The sequence below is a fragment of the Myxine glutinosa genome, chromosome 12 (assembly GCF_964187855.1).
Source record: "Myxine glutinosa chromosome 12, kmMyxGlut1.1, whole genome shotgun sequence".
NCBI lineage: Eukaryota > Metazoa > Chordata > Myxini > Myxiniformes > Myxinidae > Myxine > Myxine glutinosa.
In genome coordinates, this window is record NC_136272.1 from 7,610,973 (window position 1) to 7,634,383 (window position 23,411).

The window sequence follows — 23,411 nt, forward strand, 5'->3', positions numbered from 1 at the left end:
TGCATCCGCCAAAAACCGCGAATATGCAGGACACAGGGCCGCAAATGTAGAAGCAGGTTGCATTTTATCAACCGCGAATGTCGGGGTCCAACGGTATGTAATTTACATTCATATTGAGTATCCCGAGTTAATACCCTCGCATAAGCACTTTTGGCAGCGATTGCAGCTTTGAGTCTTCTTGGGTATGTCTGTAACAGCTTTTCACATCTGGATTTGGGGACTTGCTCCCATTCTTCCTTGCAGATTTGCTCAAGGTCTTTCAAGTTGGATGAGAGCATCGGTGAACAGCAATCTTCAGGTCTTTCCACAGATTCTCAATGGGATTCAAGTCTAGGATTTGGCTGGGCCACTCAAGGCCTTTTACGTTCTTGTTCTATGCCTCCTCACAATTCTATCTCAGAGTTCTACGGACAGTTCCTCGAACTTCATGGTGGAGTTCCTGTTCCAACATGCACTGCCAACTCTGGGACCTTGTATAGAAGGTGTGTTTCTTTCGAAATCATGTCTAACCAATTAAATTGGTCACAGCTGGACTCCAATCAAGTTATGGATACATCTCAAGGAAGATCAACGGCAATTGCATGCACATGAGCTCAATTTGGAGTGTCATAGCAAAGGGGTTGAATACTTATTTACTCAAGACATTTCAGCTTTCATTTTTAATTAATATGTAAAAATTTCGAAAAAGAAATTCCACTTTGACATTATGGGGTATTATGTGCAGATCAATGAGAAAAAAAATCTCAGCTTCAGGCTATAATGCAACGAAATGTGAAAAAAAGTCAAGGGGTGTGAATACTTTGTGAAGGCGCTGTTGATGGCACAACGGATCCTATTTGAAAACTTAGCTTTGATAAACTGGAAAGAGGATCAAAGTCTAGCGCACTCAGACGCAGAACTGGAAGTTTATGTTTTTATTTTCTCCATTACTTTCCCTGCTGCCCTGTTGTCAGTTCATGCTCTCTATCATTTGCTCTTACATGCTCTTCCATTATACATCATTTGCTCTTCCATCTTGCAGAGAAACAACACGAACAGAAGATATTAAAAGAGTGCAAAAGGGCGGCTGCTTACCTTACAAGTTTGTAAAAAGGAATTTTTTGTTTAAACCACGCGTGCTCTGAAATCTTCTGCAAAACAATGTGTTGGAATCAAATATAAACACGATCAGGAAACACCTTCACAAGTGAACAACAGTATTGTGCTCCACAGCAACAGGTCAGCAACCCCAGCATGTGTGAACATACTTGTTCATGCAAATCAAATCGTCGAAAACGGTATCAAACCCTCACGTTCATAGTGAGTCTTTCTTTTGGATTGACCCGAAGCATCCCGGTCAAAAGGGAAGTCAATTGCTTGTCTGCACATGGTGGTGGTTTGTACACGAAGCTATTGGTGACATCTCCCTGTGAAGTAACAAAACAAATGTATTCGTGACAGAATCCAAAAGCATCATCGCACTCAAATACTGTACTCGCATTTACCAAATAAGCATAAGCATCTTCCAAACAATCAATCTCTTATGCAATAACCAAGACTTCACTCTGAACGAATAAAATACATTTTGATTCATGAAATAAAATATGCTTTAAAATACAGAAGTTTTCTTTGTTAACCAAAAAACAAACCCTCTTCACTCAACAATGAATATGAAGTCTATTGGTTTATCTATATATATGAAACACAGTTTGTGTGTGTGCGTGTGTGTGTGTGTGTGTGAGTGTGTGTGTGTGTGTGTGTGTAATGTTACCGATAGACTCCTAAACGGAGAGGCTCACGTACTTGATATTTGGCACAGACATGGCCATTGAGCCTGGGACGAACATGGCTGACCTAAAAATTTATTTCATCATATGTTTTTACCATATTTTTATCTCAGCGCGAAATATTATGACCGGAATCTGACCGGAAGCAGAGCAGCGCGCTGATTCGCTCAGAGCGATCACGTGATGTTCGTTGCCGCCATTAACTCAGTTACGCGTTCGCACGTACTTCAGAGCGATTGCGTTTTTGCCGGGTACTTCTGCATGATTAGCATTTAGCATGATTTAGCATGTTTCACACAGATTTGTTTTCAGCGAGCAGAAGTACCCGGCATTGTACGAATAATATATCGATAGTGCCGTGTAGGGCGGAGTGATGCCGCTGTGGGAGGGACCGAGCGAGGTCGCTGTGGGCGGGACCGAGCGAGGTCGCTGTGGGCGGGCCCGGGCGAGATCGCTGTGGGCGGGGCCGAGCGAGGCAGCTATGGGCGGGGCCGAGAGAGGTTGCTGTGGGCGGGGCCGAGCGAGGTCTGCGTTAGTGCGTTGCCGACTTGCCGTTGCCGTTGCCTGGTATAAAAAGATGGTGCTTGATGCTCTCTGCGTCAAGATACAGACTTGATGTCCGTATCTTTACAACAGACATTCCAATGATGATGATGATAAATGTAATACCACTCAAGGAAGGCCCACAACTCAAGAGAGTGGAAAAAAACAATAAAATGAACAAAAATACGGGGAAGGAGAAGCAACCACTCAGAAGAATGACAGAAAATCATTTCCCTTAAATGTACCGTGTTCACCAACTAGCACGACGAGATACAGGACACCAAAATAATTTCCCTTACACATATCGTGTCCACCAACCAGCAAGACCATACCACTTACCTCTGGATCAAACTGCATTGCAAATATTCAAACGGTTTTTAAATGCTGCCGTCTCCTAGCAACCAATGAAATTTTTCAAAAATATTGTAGCTTCACTTTTCACGGAGTATGAGCGTTCTATATATTTTCAATTCAGTGCGCCCGACTCGCTGACGTACTTGATTTGTGGCATAGACATGGCCATTGGGCCTTCACGGTGTAATTTGTGCGAGGCTTTTGTCCGAGTGAGCTTGAGTCGAGAGGGCGAATGTACGGGTTGGGAATGTACGGGTCTCCCTTCCCCCGCCCGGCAACGCCGGTACTGGAGGGCGTCACAGGATCGGTGAGTCTCCAAAATCCGCTTCGTGCTGTTGCGAAGATTCAGGACGATGTCGCGATTGTTGTGCTGCTCTCCGACCATGAGAACTGCAACGTCATTGTTGACTGGCCCTCCCCCTCCCCCCTCCCCCTCCCCTCCCCCCTCCCACCCCGGCTTAGCGGTTGGGGTGCAGGCTTGGGATCCGAGGATCCTGAGTTTGAATCCTGGTCGATCGCTGAATTAACGCCAGGGGGATTGACTCAGCCTGTCATCCTTCCGAGGTCGGCAAATTGAGTCCCAGCTTGCTGGGATGAATGATCCTGGTGTGTACCCCGATTTAGAATAGGTACACCGTATCCCTTTGCATTGTAAGAGGCGATGTCCGGGTAAGATCGTATATGTCGCCATACGAGGGGTGGAGCTATGCTAATTAGGTAGGGCTGAAGAATAATCCCCAGTGTGTAATTGTCCCTGTGATTTTTTTCCCTTTGTTCTTATAAAATTCACTCGGCCAGCCATGCATTCGGCACATTGCCACAGCCAGGTAGCCCCGCCTCCAAACTTTCTCGATGGGCAGTCAAGAATGGTCGTGAGGTCAGGTCCCGAATGAGGATTGGTTGAGGAAGGATGGGGTGATTGAATTGCGCTTGGTGATTGGAGCGAGGGAACGATTGGTCAGAGGGAACGATCGAGAAAGGAGGAAGAAAAATGAAGGGATCGCCATTGTTCTCTCTCTCTCTCGTCCGGAGTTTCGTGGTGGGTGGATGCTGCTGTCTCTGGTTCTTGGGGCTGGCTCGTGTGCGCTTTTTGTGTAGAGAACATTTTCGGAGCTTTGGGGAGCCTTTGCCACATTGGAGGAGGGGAGGTTGTTCGACTTGGTGCTCTTCGGGGGAGCTGGGGAACGTGTTGTGCTGGCTGGCCCAGGATTAAGCGCTGAGACGTTTGGCTGCCTGTTGCACAGCTCTGTGTGCTCACATGATTGACCGGCGCATTGTTCGAGCACTTTGAAGTGCGATCTTCTCGTCGACTGACTCCACCAAAGTGCTCGTCGAAGCTAGAGCTGAGTGTCGGCCAAAAGGGGGGATTTTATTTTATTTTATTTAATCATTCCCCTGTCTGTTTTCATGTCTGAGTGGAGACGTCTCACATTAGGAAATATTCAATTTACCTCAATGTTCATTTTTATTCTTTGCTTTATTTCATTAAATTCATCTGTGTTGCATTTTCAATTGTTTGTCGTGTTCTGTGTTCATGGTTTCGGATTAAACCCCTGTCACATCCGTCCGTTCAGGTCGGGAACTCGTTATTTCTCCCGCGCGTGCCAAAGAGATAGCACCGCCATATTTTTGGGTATGCGCCTCGTCGTTAAGGCTCGTTTGGTCATACGTCGCCTTGAGGTCTTCACTACAGGATCGACACTACAATATTCACATTCTGTTACCTCCTGCCAAGTTATTTCAAGCTATCCACAGCACTTCCTCCATTCTTTCAACCGATAAGTTACCGAACACTTTCAACAACAAAAAATGTTTTCAAAACAACAATTAGAGCAGTTATGTTCAAAAGGCAACTTTGCATGTTATAATGATGGTCACATGTCTATGTGATAATGATCTTCACACCATCATAAACAATACTCACTTGAAAAAGATCACGTCCATCAAATTTCCATCCAACAAATAATTGTGTGGACAGAATGCCGAGTGCCCACACGTCGGCTGGGGGACCTTCATATGTCTCCATGTTGAAGAACTCTGGTGCCAAGTAACCAAGTGTGCCACGGTCGGGATCAAGCTTTTCACCTGGCGTGCAAATTCTCGCCATGCCAAAGTCAATGACCTTTACGATCCACAGATCGTCACAAAGCACGTTGTCAAGCTGAAGAATAAACAGAAATCAATATATATATTAAAAAGGTGAAACCTCCGATGATAAAACATGTTAAAATAAAAATTCAAAGTTTAATGAGAAGGGCACGCAGGAAAATAAAATTCCAGGAAGAGAGAAAAAAAAAACATCCTCTATAAATATCAGGAGTTTATCTATAATCTATCTATAATTCCAGTAATCTCTGTCTGTACGTTTGTACGTTTGTCTGTCTGTGACCGCTGTTTCTCGACAACCACGGGTCCGATATACTTTTAACTTGCCAGGTATATTGCTGGGGACCCGAGGATGTGCCTTTTCAAGGTTTCATATTAATCGGACAATTACTTACCGAGCTATGTCCAAAAAACGATTCAACCAATCAGAGAGCAGCGAACGATCGCGTGTGCCGAACGTGGCGGGCACACTCTGCCTCGGATGGCACATTTGAGAGCGTATTCATTTATTTCACGTTTGCAAACTATGTTGGCGTTAAACTATGTTTTACAACTAATAAAAACGAATTTGCGATTCATTCGCTTTCCTGCGCGTTTGTGCACGCGATGGCGATTTCTTTACCAAACTCCGGAAGCCGTTCGCTTTGGACCAAACCATTGCATGTAAATAGAGGGGGGGGATTGTCACCACTCGCAAGCCGTTCGCTTTGGACCAAACCATTTCATGTAAATAGAGGGGGGGGATATAATTTTAGATATAGATATAGTACGGGCATGCCCTAGTAATAATAATAATAAAAAGCAGTGTGGTGTGTCTGTGTGTGTCTCCTCCATAACTCCAAAACCATGAAACCTAACGGACCCATTCTCTGCATGCGCATTTCCTGAACACCAAGGGTGTGCACGAATGAAAACTGGGTGTTTGCGTGTGTTAAAACACCCTTTTTGAAGACGATTACCGGCCTTGTGTTATTTAAACAAAAACAGGCGTTTATCCTGGGTCAGTCCCCTATCCCTCACAGGGGTCTTGTGCTTTTTCAGCCTGCTCAAAAACGCCTTTCTTTGGAACAGGCCACAACAGTTTCTGCACAATTAAGTGCTCAAAATTTATGTTTTCACTCTCCTCACTCACATCATCGAATGTCTGGTCTTCATATCTACAAATCGTTGTTTACATCACTATTGCAGCTGCTATTGTTTTCAAATTAGGAGCTTCAAATGATTTGATGCATTATATGATGCGATTTTCCACAATGGCCTCTCACGGACGAATTAAAGTACATTGTCAAAGTTCTGGTATTTAAAAAACAGAGCGGGAAATCGACATAGTATTACATATTACATAAAGGCTCATTTGTTCACCACTGTTACGTCTGGCTGTGTGGCCGATATAGACACTCGCGAAATAACGCCATAAAAGCAAGTACGATGTTTGGAAACTATGGCAATACAGTCGTAAGTGGTGTAATTGTTTTTTTTATCACAGCGGATGTCGTTTTTTAAATTAAAATTACAAATGCCTTTTTTATTAAAGATGCAACACCGCCTGCTCCCTCCTCTTGAGTGTATTTTATTTATTTCCTTCCTTTAAAAAGTACATCAATTGACGAACAAAGGCCTGCTTTCCCACCTGCATGCATTGGGAGCTGCGGGCGGTGCCACGTCTGCTAAAAATGTGCTATTTTATTTGCCCTTTTTGTGCAATTTGCTGTCATTCTGTCAATAGTTATATTAATATAACTTATAACGATAACTACTTATAACTTATAATTATAACTATATTAATGTAACTATCGGGACTTCCGCTTCCGGTTTTGCCGGCGAGGTCGTGTGTTTTTCCAAGCTCTCCACGCTACCAAAGCTAAGAATTTTTGCCATTTGTATTTCTGTCAAAACTGTATTTTTATTTGATGGTGTGAGTGCCTACTGTGTGTTTCTTGTTAGATATCGGTTGAAATCGTGCATACCTGTGTATAATCGTCGGTTGGTTCCTGCTGCATTTTTCAGGCCTGGTTTTCCAGGCCTCGAGGCTTTGTTGTCTCCTCTCGGCGGTCGTTGTGGTCCATTTACTTTCGTTCTCTCACTGTTTTTTCCAGTCTTTTTTCACCCCATACATCTTACCCTTTGCCCGAACATCTTACCCTTTGTTTAAAGGCTTAAATTAAATTTTAAAAAATTGTAATTTCCTTCTTCAGTGTTCGTTCGTTCTTTGACCACGTGTTTCGCCCCACCCGTTTTTTTCTCTCCTTCCTTCATAACTCGATCCTCTCCAGCCGACACCTTTCCCATTCCAGTTCTCACCATACTTCTTCAACTTTATCCTTCTTCCTCTGATCCACTTTCACCTAACCTTCAAAAAAACATATTGACGAATAATTTAAAAAGTAGACCTCTCCTCCTGTACAAACACATTTGCTTATACACCTGCCTGTTCCTTCGCTCTCTGCTCTTCTGGCTGTCAATCTTCTATTATTCTGCTCCTGCTTCTGAACCTGTGCTGGATTTCCTTAATCCCCCTTAGCAATCCTTCATGCCCTCATTTAGGGAATTTCCCCAGAAAGTTTTCACTGTTTAGTTTTAAAATGTTTAAACTTTCCCGTGAAGTGTTATATTCTGTAACACATTTTTCTTCTTCTTCTTTAAAAGGTTGTTTTCGATTTGCTCACCAAATCTCTTCATTTCAAATAAAAATCCAATCTATTACAGTTCTTCCTTCTAACATTCACAAAACTCACCTGCATTCCACCCCTCATCCAACGTTTTCAAACGGATCTCTGATTTGAAAATCACAAGAAACTCATTTTGCAATAAATGTTCGTTTTCCATAAATCGTCCAACACTTTCTAAAATCCAAACTCATCCTTCCCCTCCTAAACTCCCTTCTCACCCATCCCTTTCAAATCTCCCCCCTTGCCCCTCCCCTCCTTAACTACCCCCTCTCTCCTCCCCTCCTAAACTCCTCCCTCACCCCTCCCCTCCCAAAGCCCCCTCACTCCTCCCCTACTAAATTTCCCCCTAACCCCTCCATTTCAAAACTCACCCTTCCCCCCTCCCCTTCAAATCTCCCCACCCTCCTTTTTTCTCCAATTCTCCCCTCTCACCCCTCCTCCTCAAAGCGTCCTCTCCGCTTCCTCGCCCTTCCAACTCATACCTCCATCTCCTCCAACCTTCTTCCTCGCTCTGCCTTCCACCCTTCCTCCTGTCCATGGCACACTGAAATTTGTGGTGAGGCAGTTGCCCAGAAACAACTTGCCTTCTCCTCATGGAAGGCAAATCCAACGGAAGGCAATCTCCGTTCCTTCCACAAAGCTCAGAACAAGTGTGTGTCTACCCTCAGGAGAGTCAAGAAGCAATATCTCTCCACTCTCAAGACTGAACTCTCAAACCTGTCTCCCTCCTCCAAATCCTGGTGGTGTCTGGTCAAACCCATCGCTCTCTGTACCCACTTACCCAGTCGTACCCAGCTGCTCCTGGACTATGTGTCCTTCTCTCGTGACAAGGTGGAGAGTTTCTGTCAATCCTTGACTCTGATTCTGCAACTGGACCAGACGGCATCAGCCCACGGGTCGTAAAATCCTGCTCTGCCGCTCTTTCACACCCTCTCTCTGTTCTTTTCACCCTCTCTTTTGCTCAAGGTCATCTGCCAGCATCTTGGAAATCAGCAAACATTTCCGCTTTACACAAAAAGGTGCAAAAACAAATCCTTGCAACGACAGACCAATCAGCCTGCTCCCAATGATCAGCAAAGTCATGGAATCCATCATTGCTTCGGATATCAAATCCTTCCTCTTCTCCAATGGCTTGATCTCTGATCATCAAATTGGATTCAGACCAGGTCACTCCACTCTGGACATGCTGCTTCTGCTGTCTCAACAATGGATGGAGGTCCTCAATGTCAAACAGGAAATTAGAGCTGTCTCCCTTGACATATCATGTGCCTTCGATACGGTCTGGCACCCCGCTCTGCTCACAAAACTCTCCTCCTCTGGTATCCATGGAAATCTCCACGCATGGCTTGCGGACTTCCTCTCTGGTTGTAGTCAACGTGTGGCCCTGAATGGATTTCTCTCATTTCCCCTCCCTGTTCAGGCTGGAGTTCCCCAAGGCAGTGTCCTGGGACCTGTGCTTTTTCTGGTCTTCATCAATCATCTCTCCAACTCTGTTGAAAATCCTTTCTATCTCTTTGCTGATGACTCCACTCTCTGCCACTCCATACCTCATCCCTCAGATCAGCAGTCTGCAGCCTCCTCACCCTCACTCTCTGCAGACCTGGACAAAATCACAGACTGGTCAAACAAGTGGAACATGTCTTTCAATCCTGACAAATCTCACACTCACTATAAACCACCGTTTAGAGGCCATTTTTCCCCGCAAGGCGGGGGTTGGCCTTTTTCGGGCACCGTGGTTCTTGTTGTTTTTTGGTCCCCTTTTTGAAGCAATGTTTTACGGCCGGATGCCCTTCCTGACGCCAACCCTTTTTGTCGCCTTTTACGACAAGCAGGGAATTACCAGTGAACTGGTACTCAATTAGCCGCACTTTGGAAGGATGACAGGCTGAGTGAACCCCCCTGGCGTTAATTCAGCGATCGACCGGGATTCGAACCCAGGATCCTAGGATCCTAAGCTGGCACCCTAGCCGCTAGCCCAACACTCTCACGATGTCTCTCCAAAAAGACCATCTGGACAACCCTCCCATCTACTTTCGCAACAATCCTCTCCAAGAAGTTCTGTCACTCAAGCTCTTGGGTCTCACAATCTGCCATGATCTTTCCTGGGAAAACCACATTTCCAAGCTGGCTTCCAAAACCAGTCGCCAACTGGGCATCCTCCGTCGTGCGAAGTCTTTCCGTGGCACACCTGAGCTCCTCACCACATACAAGGCTTTCATCCGCAACTCAATGGAATACTGCTCTCCCTTCTGGGCCGGTGCTCCTGCCTCACACCTAGCTCGGCTTCACGCTGTTGAAACCAAAGCTTTCAGAATCATTGGAATCTCCCGCGATGAAGCTGATTCTGAGGGCCTTTCAGTCACTCACCGCAGGCAGGTTGGTGGTCTTTCCGTCTTCTACAGACTCCTCTCTGGCCTATACCCTCCCTCCCACCAGCCCTGTCTGTGCTCTGTACCCCAACTATTCCTACAAGTCGCACAAGATCTGTCAGCAACCCTCTTATGGTTAAACTGCCAAAATCAAGACTCTCGAATCACCTTCGCCCTTTCATTCCTCTTTTCTCCCACATCTGGAACAAACTCCCTCACTCTCTTCAATCCCAATTCTCCCTCCAGGTCTTTAAAACAGCTGTTCACCACCATATCTTATCTTCCCCCACCCAAAACCTTGATGTTTTATACCCCCATTAATTCACCCCAGATCCACTTTTCTGAAATACCGACTTCTTTCCTGGAAATCCTCGCGGTGTCCATGTGGTTTTTACCTCTCCCACCCCCACCCCCCTTCCCATGCCTCCTCCCCCCAAGCCCTCTCCCTCCCACAGATCTCCCAATGTCCCTGCTCTCAAATGTTCTACTTGTGTGCTTCCACCTCTCTCCCCATCTTGTCTCCCGCTCCCTTTATCATGTCTGTGTCCGTTTGTTTTTTTTGGTCATTAATGTTAGCTCTTACACGAGCCTCGATGTTGCATACAAAAAAAATATATATATATATATTATATTATATATATTGTTACAGGTCGCGGACAGATGTTATAGACCGAGCGGTGGTGTAAGACCGCGACCTAACAAAACTCACCCGATTCACCCAGACTTTGGCCGTATCGCACCCCAGCTGCTCAATGAGGGAAAAGACGAAAACGACGCAATGCAAAGAGGAAAACGAAGACAAAGAAAGGTTTGGAAATACTACTGAATTTATTGACTATTTACACACAAGCAAAAAGAAAGCAGTCACGTTTATTTACAGGCACATGAGACGCAGGTGACACAGTGAAAATGATTAGCTTACCTACAGACTTAATGTATTCCCAGGACAGAACAAACAAGACTCACGCGGGGAATTGCAGGAATAGCAGGAGGTGGATGGCTGGAGGTGAACGCTTGGTGGAGCTTTGGTGGAGCTTGGTGGAGCTGAACGCTTGGTGGAGCCAACGCGGAGCTTGGTGGAGCTGAACGCTTGGTGGAGCCAATGCGGAGCTTGGTGGAGCTGAACGCTTGGTGGAGCCAACGCGGAGCTTGGGGGATTGGTGTGACGGGTTCTCTCTCCTTCCTTAGTCCCACCCAGTCCAACAACTTCCTCTCTTGCTTAGTCCCACCCAGTTCAACAACTTCCTCTCTTGCTTCAGGACTCCTTCTCTCTCTTTATTGGTCCCTCACTCTTTACCACCGACTCCTCACCAACGCAACCACTGACCCTTCTCAGGCAACCGACTCAGACCAACTCAGACCAACTCCTTGTGCATCCCTGACCAACTCCTGGCCTTTCTGTCTTCTGCTCTCCTCTGTAAAAACGCATCTCCTTTTGGACACGCCCTGCCTTGGGTTATATAGGCCCCCGCCCCTCAACCTTTGCGACCCTCCCCGATCGCTCTTCCTCCGCCCTCTCTAGCCGAACCCCTGGCTCATGGTTGGTCGAGTGGGGCTGGCTCACTCCTCCCCTCTATGACGAGGTGGAGACACGCCTTTCTTCCCTGACTCGAGCCTCGTGGTCAATGGCGGTTATTGGAGGGGAGGTAATATGGGCAATCGAGGCTCGGCAATGACGAGAGGGGATGTAATATGGAAATGGAGGTTTTGGGGATGGGAAGGAGAGGGAATCTATCTCTTTCACTGGTGCAATGGAGTACTTCAATTAATGGGAGACACAGCCTTACCCTAAAACACAGAATAAGAGATAACTATCAACAGGGGTATTCTATTACTTGGCTGACGTGTATGCTTGTGGACTATGGGACGCCCTTTTGGTCTTTACACAGCTCCGGAGGCAGGAGGCACAGAATAACCAATAATCACAATAGTACAGCACACAATCAAAAAATATACAGTCCTCATATCCACAACAATATATATATATATATATATATATATATATATATATATATATATATATATATATATATATATATATATATATATATATATATATATATATATATATATATATATATATATATATATATATATATATACAGACCTATAAAAATATCCTTACAGAAAAACCAACTCTAATGTTTAAGCCACTTGGCTGCCATGGTGATCATAGGTGGATCCAGAGAGGGAGATGGGGGTGCAAGGGGTGCGCAGCCACTCTCCCTGCCCCCCACCCGTTGATTTTCGATGGCAGGTTATATGCTGTGATATTTGATGCAGTCCAGTGGCAGATACATGTTGGTGGCACCATTCAACTTTCTCCATGTGCGAGTCAATTATGCGTGCGTTTGCAAGACACACACGTGATGAGAGCTATTGAGGGAATCTTTTAATAGCGCATTAAATGTGTTTCCCAATCATGCTGTTCATCTTTTAAGAGTGCTTTAAATGCGTGTTTCACAATTGGCCCGTTACTTCATTTTGTCACAGATTGTGACCACAGTGCGGTCATTGTTGTTTTAACGAAGGATTCCGGCTGGAGAAGTCCACTCACCAGTTTGCCACTTTGGCCCGTCAGTCATCGCGAATGTGCAACTGTTGGCCCAGGGTAGAACGCAAGGAACTGCAGAAACTTCCGAGAATGCAGCAAATATCATTTCTGACGATGAATCTTTTAAAATATCCTGTAGAAGGACCCGCAGACCACTTCTCCCCCTCCCCCCCCCGTATTTAAATTCCTGGATTCGCTCCTGATATCCGTGATACAGTGTGGCTTGCTACCCCGTGGGGACATCCCAGGAGTTACAAGGCAAAATAAAATAGAGCATGAAAAGCAACGGGACAATCATGTTGTGCGAGAGGTATGCACACTTGTTCTCAGCCATTTAGCCTGGATTCTAATCGTGACCCAGCTATAAACTGTCACCTGGTGTTTCACAGACGTGGTGATTTATCAGTGTGAGTGCCGTCCCTCTGCCGGATTTTAACCCCTCCCTTCTCTCCTCACTCATTCCTCCGACCCCCCCCCCCTCCTCCTCTGCCTCCCCTCTCTCCTTCTCTCTCTACCACCACCTCTGCCCTTCTCTCTTTACTGCGCCCTCTCCCCTTCTCGCTCTACCTACGCCCCCCCGCCCCCCATCCTCATCCTCTCGCTCCCCACCACTCCTCCCTCTTGTTCTCCCCTCTCACCATTCTCCTGCTCTCTCGTCCCTGTCCCCCTGCTCTCCCCTGTCCACCTGGGGGAATCCTGCCTCCCTGTCTTTCTGCTCCCCATTTCCCGTCTTTCTGCTCTCCCCTTCCCCCACTCCCCCCACCCCCCCTACCTGTCTTCCCCATCCCTTCCCTCTCCCTCTCCAACCCCTCCCCTTCCCTTTCCTTGCCCAGCTAAGACAGGTGCCTTTGTTAGTACAATAATATGGAGGAGCTTGAAGCGAGAGTATGTGCAAAGAGAACAAACGAAAGAGTCGCAGTCAGTGAGACTTGGGTTAGCTCGAGGAAAGGACGAGAAGGCCACAGATGTGGAGGTGTGATCGGAAAGAGAAAATAGCAGGAGGTGTGGCAATGTAGGTGAAGAACAATACCATATTATATGAAGAGAAAGTGGCGATTTGAAGGAGGGAATTAATGTCGAGGGTTCTGTGTGGATAGATATTGGGGATGGAAGAATACTTTGGTACGTACATATCAGGCTCCTGGTGCGTCGGAAGAAAGATTCACTAAGAGTTCCGAAAGGAATGTGTTCAGGGAAGGGGATTGATTGGGGATGATTTTAATTTGCCAGAAACAGATTGGGTTCAGGAACAGGGAAAGGGCAGATGAGCAATTTGTCGATCTAGTGCAGGATTGCTTTTTCATTCAGTATGTAGATAATCTCACGAGGAGTGGAGTGTTCGACCTCTCATGAGTGTGGTGGAGAACTCGAATGTGGTGGAAAAGGTTGAGGTAGAACAGCATTAATGGACAGGTGACCATAACATAGCGTGTGCAAGGGAATTCGGTTTGAGATTGCAGAATGAGGATAGTAGATGTGAGGAAGGCCAATTTTGAGAGTGCAGGGAGAGAGGTGCAATGGATGAACAGGAGGGCAATCATTATATCAGAGAAATGGGCAATCTTCATGGAGAAAATGTGCAATAACATCTTCACAATGTCGCCATGAATCGAGATGTAAAGAGGAAAATACACACTCCGACAGTGGGTGGTTCAGTGTGGCACACACCTTCACAGAAAGGTCTAATGAATTGTGTAATGAGCAGAAATGAGTGGACATGTGACCGCTCTCCCCCCACCCCCTCCCCTTGTTGGTAATTATTAGACTACGGATTTTTATGTTAAGAAAATAGGCCTTTTATGTTTTGAAAAGCGGCATTTTTTTTTTTTTATGTGAAAAAATCCCGAAATATTTTTTTCCCCCGTTTTATTCATTTTTTATTATTACCAAGTTTTTCAGAAATCAGTCAAAAAAAGAACAAAAAATGGTAAGCTTTTTCCTGCACAACATTAAGCACTCTGGGCTAGTAAACAGGTACAAAATGACGTTCAGGTACCTTTATTGCAACCGCATTGTTTGATAAGTAGAGGACTAGAAGAAATTGACAAGACCCTTTTAGGAACGGTTAAAGTAGGTGTTTGAAATCATTATCTTGGTAATGTTCTCCTTGGTGAGGCGGTGGCGGCGGTCGGTGAGGACGTTTCTGTAGACGGAGAAGGACCTTTCCACGTCGACGCTGACGATGGGGCAGTACCTCAAGAGGGGGATGTCGGCAAGCTTGACTCCAGCCGGCACACCAACCTCAGATCCGTGCTGATCTCCATCCAGGATCAAAGCCACTGTCCTCAGCACACCAATGTCGGGATTGCGCTGCAGCACCGCCTTGAACTTGGTGAGCAGGATCTCCTTACGGCAGCCTCGGATCTTTTCGAGCTCCTCCTTGGCCTGATCAAGGAGCTGGAAGGCCTTGGCCAGCTCCATGCCGGCCTCCTCCAGTTGCTTAAGGATCTTCGGGATGAACAACACGTGGGCATTTAAGAAGACCAAACTGAGCTTGATGTCCGCCTTTCCGAACAGGTCCTTGGCACTCCGGATTGCCATCGCGTCGTCATCGTTCAGCTGGTCCACAATGTCCTTGACGGCCTCGAAGTGCTCGGCGTAAAACACCGCGGCGTCGATCCACGTCCCCCACCGAGTCAGAATGGGCTCCGGGGGGGGAGATAAAGATTGGGCTGCTGCTCCTTCCAAAGGACAACATGCGACGGGGCTTTGACGAATACCTTCTTCGTCGTGGCAATCAGGTCGTTGACGTCCTTGAACATTTCTCGGACTGTCTCGCAGACACGGTGGAGCGCGTGGGCAACGCAAGTCACATGCAGCAAGTCCGGGAAGAGTTCCTTCAGGGCATGGCCGGCCTTGATCATATAGGCCGCGGCGTCGCTGACGAGGACCTTGAGGCACTCCGGCTTGAAATCAGGCCAAAGATAGCGCAGCGTGTCGTTGACTGCGCGCACGATCTCCCCAGAGTTGGTCTTCTCCAGAAACATGCACTGGACGAGGTGGGGACGAAAGTACCCCTCCTTGGACAAGCATCCCGCGATGATGTTGGCCACATATCGACCTGCCGAATCGGTCGTCTCGTCGACGGACAGCCAGATGGGCTGCTGTCCGAGGTCGGCACGGAACCCCGCCAAGGCCTCGTCGTAGCACTTGTCGAGGTAGTGCTTTCGAATCCAGCTTTCATCGGGGATCTGGAGAGTGATGTGCTTCTCCAGGAACGACCGGAGGGCAGGGTTTTCCAATTTCGACCATGGGATGCCAGCGGCCAGCATGGCCTGGCACAGCTCCTGAGCCACGACGTCGCACTTGTGCCTCTTTCCGCCACCAAAGTCCTCCATGGTGGCTTGCGTGACCGTCCTCTTCTTCTTCAAGGCCAAGTTGTTCTTGTGGCGGTCTCCTCGGACATGTTGGGCCAGCTCAGACTTCTGCTTCGCCCGGAAAGTCTTTTCACAAGCTCGACAGAAAGCCGTGTCACTCGACACGTACTTGAAGGTGGCCCCATCGCCGCCAGCGTTGAATTCCTTCAGCCACTTGTCACGAAGAGCAGCACTCATCTTGATAGGAGACTTGTTCACACTTTGTGTACACTCTCTCACTGTAGTACACCGCCTCACTGCTGTACACGCTGGGGACGCAACGCACGCAAGTGGACGCAACGTTTTGTTTTTGAGATCGATCGCAGTTAAAAATTTCGATCGCAGTTAAACATTTCGATCGCAGTTAAAAATTTCGAAAAATTCCCTAATCTTTTTTAGCATTGCCAGACATTTTCGACCAAAAAGGGCATTTTATTTTATTTTTCCCGAAAAAGGGCGAAATATTTGTTTTTATCCGAAAATAGCAAAATATTTTTTTTGCGCGCAAAAAAGCGGTTTTATGTGAAAAAATATTTTTTATTTTTTCACATAAAAATCCGATGTGCAGTAATTATACAAAGATATACATTTTGTTATTTCCTCCCTTCTCCACTTCCCACTCCATTCCTTCCTTGCTGTGCTGCCCAAAGAAAACAAGCATTCTGAGTATTGCGCTGCAATACATGTCCCCTACCGGCAGTGTGCATTATATAATTACCAACTCACGGTCTGAGGTAACTCGGCTAAATATTATCCGATTTGCACCAAATAAAGTTCATGAATGGTTGCATAGACCCCTACTTCTCACTAAAAGTGGAAACAGAATGTATATCAGAGTTAAAATAAGCCCGCAAGGTCGCTCTGTTGAGCGGCCTGCACGTATTGCACTGTGTGAATTATATAATTACCAATTCACGGTCTGAGGTAACTTGGCTAAATATTATCCGATTTGCACCAAATAAAGTTCATGAATGGTTGCATAGACCCCTACTTCTCACTAAAAGGGGAAAAAGAATGTAAATCGGAGTTAAAATAAGCCCGCAAGTTCGCTCCGTGGAGCGGCGTGCACGTATTGCATTGTGTGAATTATATAATTACCAACTCACGGTCTGAGGTAACTCGGCTAAAAATGATCCGATTTGCACCAAATAAAGTTCATGAATGGTTGCACAGACCCCTACTTCTCACTAAAAGTGGAAACAGAATGTAAATTGGAGTTAAAACAAGGAATATTAACAGCTTTGACTTACCGCACTCCAAATTATAGTCCGGAAAACTGTTGGGGAAATTACCAAAGTTCAAAGTGCCATCACTTTGTCAAAAATGATCGAAACGTCGTGAAGTTCGAACTTGATCTGTAACTTATCATGAGGAAACCATGTGCCAAGTTTGAAATCATTAGCATTAAGTGTTTAGAAAAAAAAGTCCGGAAAGCTGTTCTTTGCGTGACGGACTGACATACGGAGGGACGGCGTGCAAACCCAAAGTCCCCTCTGGTGTACACCGGTAGGGGACTAATAAATATATCATCGCAGTGTTACACAGAACATATCACGGTCGATGGTGGTGCCGTTGGTTACCTTTATGTCCCTGTGCACAATGTTCTTCTGGTGCATGTATGCAAAAGCAGAAGCCATCTGGAAGGTGGACGTAGAATATTAAAACATGGAGACAGATTTTACCATTTCGAGTTCAATGCTTTCTGTCATATTTCAAAACACGTCAACATCACACTGAGGCTGAAAGATGTGTCAGCTCACCTGCTTCATGACCCACCACGCTTTCGGCAAAGAGAACGTCTTCTGTAACTGAAGTTGGCGAGAGAGCGAACCTGCACGCATCGGACACAAACATACAAGGGCAATGAGATCATTGATTTTTAACAAAATACGAGAAGAGGAACAAGGGGAGGAACGATAAACAAAACAATAAAGATAAATTTTGCTTGCAAAATCGAAGGTCATGGAAAAGAAAACTGACAGACGGTCACAGTTGGACATAAGAAGGAGCGAATGAAGAGGAAGAGGAGTGAGGGAGAACAAGAGAGGAAGAGAAAGGGGAGGAACTGGAAGTGAGTCGAGTGAAAAGAGGGTTCATGGAGATAGGAAAAGGAAAGGTGGAGGATGACTCGAGGTGGAGGTGCATCCCTGCTTGAGGTGTTGGAGGGGAGAATGTGTTTGAATCGTTTTCCGGAAGCATCACTCCATAAAGACTGTAAAATCGCTACTTGTTATACATTTGGTGGCCATCTTGGAAATGGTGGCCAATTTGATGCGGTTCTCATTGGTTGCTCTCCTGGGTACCAGTCATTTGTAGTTCTACATATAATAAAGAACATTTCCACCAAATTACATGTTTCTATCATGATTTTACCAATTTAGGTGAATTTGGCTAGGTAACCACTGTACTACCATGGCTGATGGTGAGGCCTATAAAGTCAAAAGACCAAACCACTTCCCAAACCAAACTTGTCCAAACCACTTCCCAAACCAAACTTGTCCAAACCACTTCCCAAACCAAACTTGTCCAAACCACTTCCCAAACCACCCCCTTCCCCCACCCCCCACCCCCCCCCCCCCCCCCCTCTGCTCATGACTTGATCTGCTCGCTGTCGGGCACAACACCGCACACCTTCCTGCGCCCCTACGCCCGCTGCTTGCTCTGCATGTGCACCTTGGTGTTTGTTCTCTGCTCAATGTTCATGCGACTTCTCTGTATTTTTCGGCACAAACGCCGTGGATATTCTCTTGGGATTTGTAAGAACTGAAAGATGTGCCAGATATCAGAGGAACAGACCTCAACTTCAAATGCAATTTATTTACTTTTCTCCTCTGATGTCAGGTCAGGTCAGGATCAGGTCAGGATCTCCTCTGATGTACTTTTCTCCTCTGATTTCTCCTCTGATGGCGTGTCACTCCCCGCTGAGCATGCGCAGTGAGAGAGAGGTGACGTCAGAGATGCGCGCCGAGCTTGGAGCAAGCAAGACCACCTCCGAGCGCTGTGAGACCTCCCTGCATCTTGGAACCGTGCTTTATCCTGTCCCCGAGCCAAGGTGCACCTTGTGCCATCGACCTACCTGTCCATCCCTGCCATCAATCCCTGTGTAAGTCTACCTTGTCCGTTTGTCCGTGGTCTGTCTGGGCATAGATAAGACTGTATTTAAGTGCCCATCTCTTCTGTGTCTTTACCTCACTCTGCCTTGTAATCTACCCCCTTTTCTCCACCACTTTCCTACCCATAACCGTGGTCACATTTTGGACCTTGTCTGCTCTACTGGACTAATTTTGCACCATCTCTCTGGCTCCGACCTCACTCTCTCTGACCACCTAGCCATCACTCTGACCATCAACATCCCCACCCCAGCACCAAGGCATTATCGCACTATCAACTTCCGTAAGCTAAACGCTCTTTCACCTGCCTCATTCTCATCGACCCTCTCTGAAAAAATGTCCACTTCTCCCTTCATTGACCTCCACACCCCTTCTGACCTCACTGACTACTACAACCACACTCTCTCCTCCTGCCTTGACCAACTTGCGCCTATAAAAACCAAAACAGTTTCTTTCACCCATTCTGCTCCCTGGTTTACCCCTGAACTCCGCCTGATGAAAACTCGTGCTCGCCAACTTGAAAGACTCCGCAATAAAACAGGTCTCACAGTTCACTCCCAGGCCTACAAGGACCACATACAACACTATAAAGATGCCCTCTCCCGCGCCCGCTCCGCCTACTACTCTCAAATTATCCACTCTGGCTCCGGAAACCCAAAAGCACTCTTCTCTACAATAAACAAACTCCTCAGCCCCCTGAACACCACCACCCAGTCATTCACAATAGACAACTGCATCTCCTTCCTTTCATTCTTCCAACGCAAAATTGAAAACATCTACAACAGCTTGACCACCGCCGCACCCGCTCCCCCTCAAACCACCTGCCCCCCCTTATCCTGCCATCCCCTGTCTCAATTCTCCCCAGTCTCCCCTACTGACCTCTCTGAACTCATCGGAATGAAAACTGCCACCTGCACTCTTGACCCCATCCCCTCCAGCTTTGTCAAGGCCTCCCTTCCTGCTCTCTCTCCACTTATCATTGCAACAATAAACTCCTCCCTGTCTACAGGCATCGTCCCACCATCCCTCAAAATTGCTGCTGTTACCCCCATTCTGAAAAAACCTGGACTAAACCCTGACACCCTAAATAACTTCAGACCCATCTCCAACCTACCCTTTCTGTCAAAGGTTTTGGAACGCGCTGTAGCCACTCAACTCAAACATTACCTCTCTGCCAATAACCTGTATGAAACATTCCAATCCGGATTCCGCTCCAACCACAGTACTGAAACTGCTCTCCTCAAAATCACCAACGACCTTCTCCTCTCCTCTGACGCTGGCAACCTCAACATTCTCATCCTCCTCGACCTCAGCGCCGCCTTTGACACCATCGATCACACCATCCTCCTCACCCGACTTGAAACCACCTTTAACATTACCGGCACTGCCCTCTCTTGGATTAAATCATACCTCTCTGACAGACGTCAGTTCATCTCCATCAATAACTGCAAATCCCCCACTGCTCCCCTCCCCCAAGGTATCCCCCAAGGTTCAGTTCTTGGCCCCCTCCTCTTCATCCTTTACCTGTCCCCCCTCGGTCACTTAATCCGCCGTCATGGTCTCCAATTCCACTGCTTCGCCGATGACATCCAGCTTTTCATCTCCACCAAGTCCATCTCCACCGCCACCCACTCTATCCTGACAAACTGCATCACTGAAATAAAATCCTGGCTTCAAATCAACTTCCTCAAACTTAACTGTGATAAATCTGAAATAATCATCATTGGCCCAAAAACGCTCACCAAGTCCACCCATAACTTTGCCCTCAACATCGACGGTTTCCCAGTATCCACCTCCCCTCACATCCGGAATCTTGGCATCATCTTTGACCAAACCCTCTCCTTCGACAAATACACTAAACAGATCACAAAGACAGCCTTCTTTCACCTGAAAAACATCGCCCGTCTCCGTCCATCCCTCTCCTCCGTGGCTGCAGAAACCCTCATCCACGCCTTCATCACTTCCCGTCTGGACTACTGCAATAGCCTCCTTTATGGTTCACCCTAAACAATCACCAATAAACTCCAATACATTCAGAACTCCGCTGCCCGTCTACTCACCCATTCCCGGACCCGTGACCACATCACCCCCGTCCTTTACAAGCTTCACTGGCTCCCCATCTCCCAGAGAATCCAGTACAAAATCCTCCTCTTGACCTACAAAGCCCTCCATAACCTGGCCCCATCCTACCTGGCTGACCTCCTCTCCAGACACACTCCCACCCGCAACCTCCGCTCTGCTGGTACCAACCTCCTGACCCCCCCCATCCGGACCAAATTTAGATCCTGGGGGGACAGGGCCTTCTCAATTGCTGCTCCCACCCTCTGGAACTCGCTACCTCACACCATCAGAGACTCCTCCTCACTCACCACATTCAAAACATCACTCAAGACCCACCTGTTCAACACTGCATTCAACATTTAACCCACAGCATCTAACCCCTGACTATCTCCTCTCCTTCTCCCTCCTTTGTGCTTTGAATATTTCCCTATTGATTCTTCTTTTTTTGCAATTGTCTTTATGTTTTGCTATGCATTATGTTTTGCACTCTGTCAAAGCGTCTTTGGGCTTCCTGAAAAGCGCTATATAAAATAAATGCATCATCATCATCATCATCATCACTGTAATTATACCCTCCTCTGGAGGTCTTGAGACCTGTACCCCCCTTGCGTCGTTTCATCTTTCCCAGTCGTCGTGTCCTTTCTATCATTGATTTGGCATAGCGCGATTTGGCCAACGTCTGGGTGAATCGGGTGAGTCGGGAAGAAACGGGGAACAACTGTTCGGCCGCGATTACCTCCGCTCGGTAAATAACATCCAATCCGCGGTCCGTAACAATTGGTAACCAAACGCGGTAACGCGGCCACCAAATGTATAACTCATGGTTGAGCTCACCACACCTGGTTATCGGGACATCAGGTTGAGAACACGAGAAGATGAAACAAAACATGTTCACATGATCTTTTCTGCTCTTTTTGTTCCCATAACAAATATTCATGGTCGAGCATGAACCTACAAAGTCCCAACAATCAAGGCATTATAATTCAAGTTTGCCAATTACTAAGTTATTTGTCTGCTCAAGTAAAAGTGATGGACACAAACAGCGGAGTTTCAGCAAAACGTCTTCAGAAACCTCACCTGCAGCTACGTATTCCATGGCGATGACCACTTCCTCGGAGATCTTATCTTGATGGACGCCAATCAGCTTCACTGCCAGGAAGCAACATGGTGGAGCACAAGTTCAGATGGCGTAAAGAAACTCGTCCACAGTTAAACACCTTGAAACATTCATGATGAACACAGGAGTTTGGTGTGACCCTTCCGATGAGAACTGATCAACAGTGTGACAAGTTCGTGTTTCACAGGTGATTCTGTGCTGTCCCTCGGATGGACGTTAATCCGGCATCCCACCTGCGGACACGAGTCCGTGTGCGTTAAGGACCCCACGGTGTCCTTCCTGAAGAGGAGGCGAGTTATCACTGGCACTGCTGTTGGCCTAATGGTTGGGGCGGCGGCCTTGGGATCCTAAGGTCTTTTTTTGATTCTTTTTAGTGAAGATCCGGATCCAGATACGAGAATTTTAATTTCTAAAGCGATTCTTCATCATTGATAAAAAGGGCCAAAACGATGTACCGGATATTGCTGTAGATTTGGAAAATGTATCGATGAGGGTCGAGGGAGCGCATTTGTTCGGAGAAAACTACTACCCCCCTTAAAATTACTACACCCCAAAAAAAACTCAAAATAATGACGAGACTAATATAAAAACGCAGAACGGAGCCTGAATTTATAACAGAGGGGAGATGCAGCCGCAGACCACCGGATGTTAACAACACAGTCAGTCGCTCTTACATCACCTCAGGTTTCCGCGAACGGCGTATCGGAAGGCACCAAGCCTGCATCTCCTATTGTATATCTGCGATTATTATACAATTCAGAATAATGATAAGATTAATATTAAAACTCAGAAACCAGTCCGAATAATAATAATGAGTGGAGATGCAGCCTCGGACCCTCTGCTGCGAACAACACCACTGCTCTTACAGCACATCCGGTTACCGCGAATATTGTGTTTGAAGGCGCCAGGGCGGCATCTCATGTTGTGTTTGAATGCGCCAGGGCGGCATCTCATGTTGTGTTTGAATGCGCCAGGGCGGCATCTCATGTTGTGTTTGAATGCGCCAGGGCGGCATCTCATGTTATGTTTGAATGCACCAGGCCGTCATCTCATGTTGTGTTTGAATGCGCCAGGGCGGCATCTCATGTTGTGTTTGAATGCGCCAGGGCGGCATCTCATGTTGAGTTTAAATGCGCCAGGGCGGCATCTCATGTTATGTTTGAATGCACCAGGCCGTCATCTCATGTTGTGTTTGAATGCGCCAGGGCGGCATCTCATGTTGTGTTTGAATGCACCAGGGCCGCATCTCATATTGTGTTTGAATGCACCAGGGCCGCATCTCATGTTGTGTTTGAATGCACCAGGCCGTCATCTCATATTGTGTTTGAATGCACCAGGGCCGCATCTCATGTTGTGTTTGAATGCACCAGGGCCGCATCTCATGTTGTGTTTGAATGCGCCAGGGC

The 23,411-nt window shown here is 46.8% G+C and overlaps 2 protein-coding genes across 3 annotated transcripts in view; one reads left to right on the forward strand and one right to left on the reverse strand.

The window, feature by feature from the left end:
* Nucleotides 1–23,411, forward strand: part of LOC137438259 (ankyrin repeat and MYND domain-containing protein 2) — an 821,307-nt gene that overhangs the window by 182,598 nt on the left and 615,298 nt on the right. The gene's annotated exons all lie outside the window — the stretch shown is intronic.
* LOC144888447 (sperm motility kinase Y-like) lies at nucleotides 1,281–22,337 on the reverse strand. Its single transcript, XM_078766356.1, has 6 exons — nucleotides 22,239–22,337; nucleotides 21,966–22,037; nucleotides 17,478–17,548; nucleotides 17,298–17,354; nucleotides 4,588–4,824; nucleotides 1,281–1,406 (listed from the first exon to the last, which is right to left on the reverse strand). Exons 2-6 carry the CDS (start codon nucleotides 21,982–21,984, stop codon nucleotides 1,281–1,283), a joined length of 510 nt encoding a protein of 169 aa, XP_078622482.1. The 5' UTR covers nucleotides 21,985–22,037; nucleotides 22,239–22,337.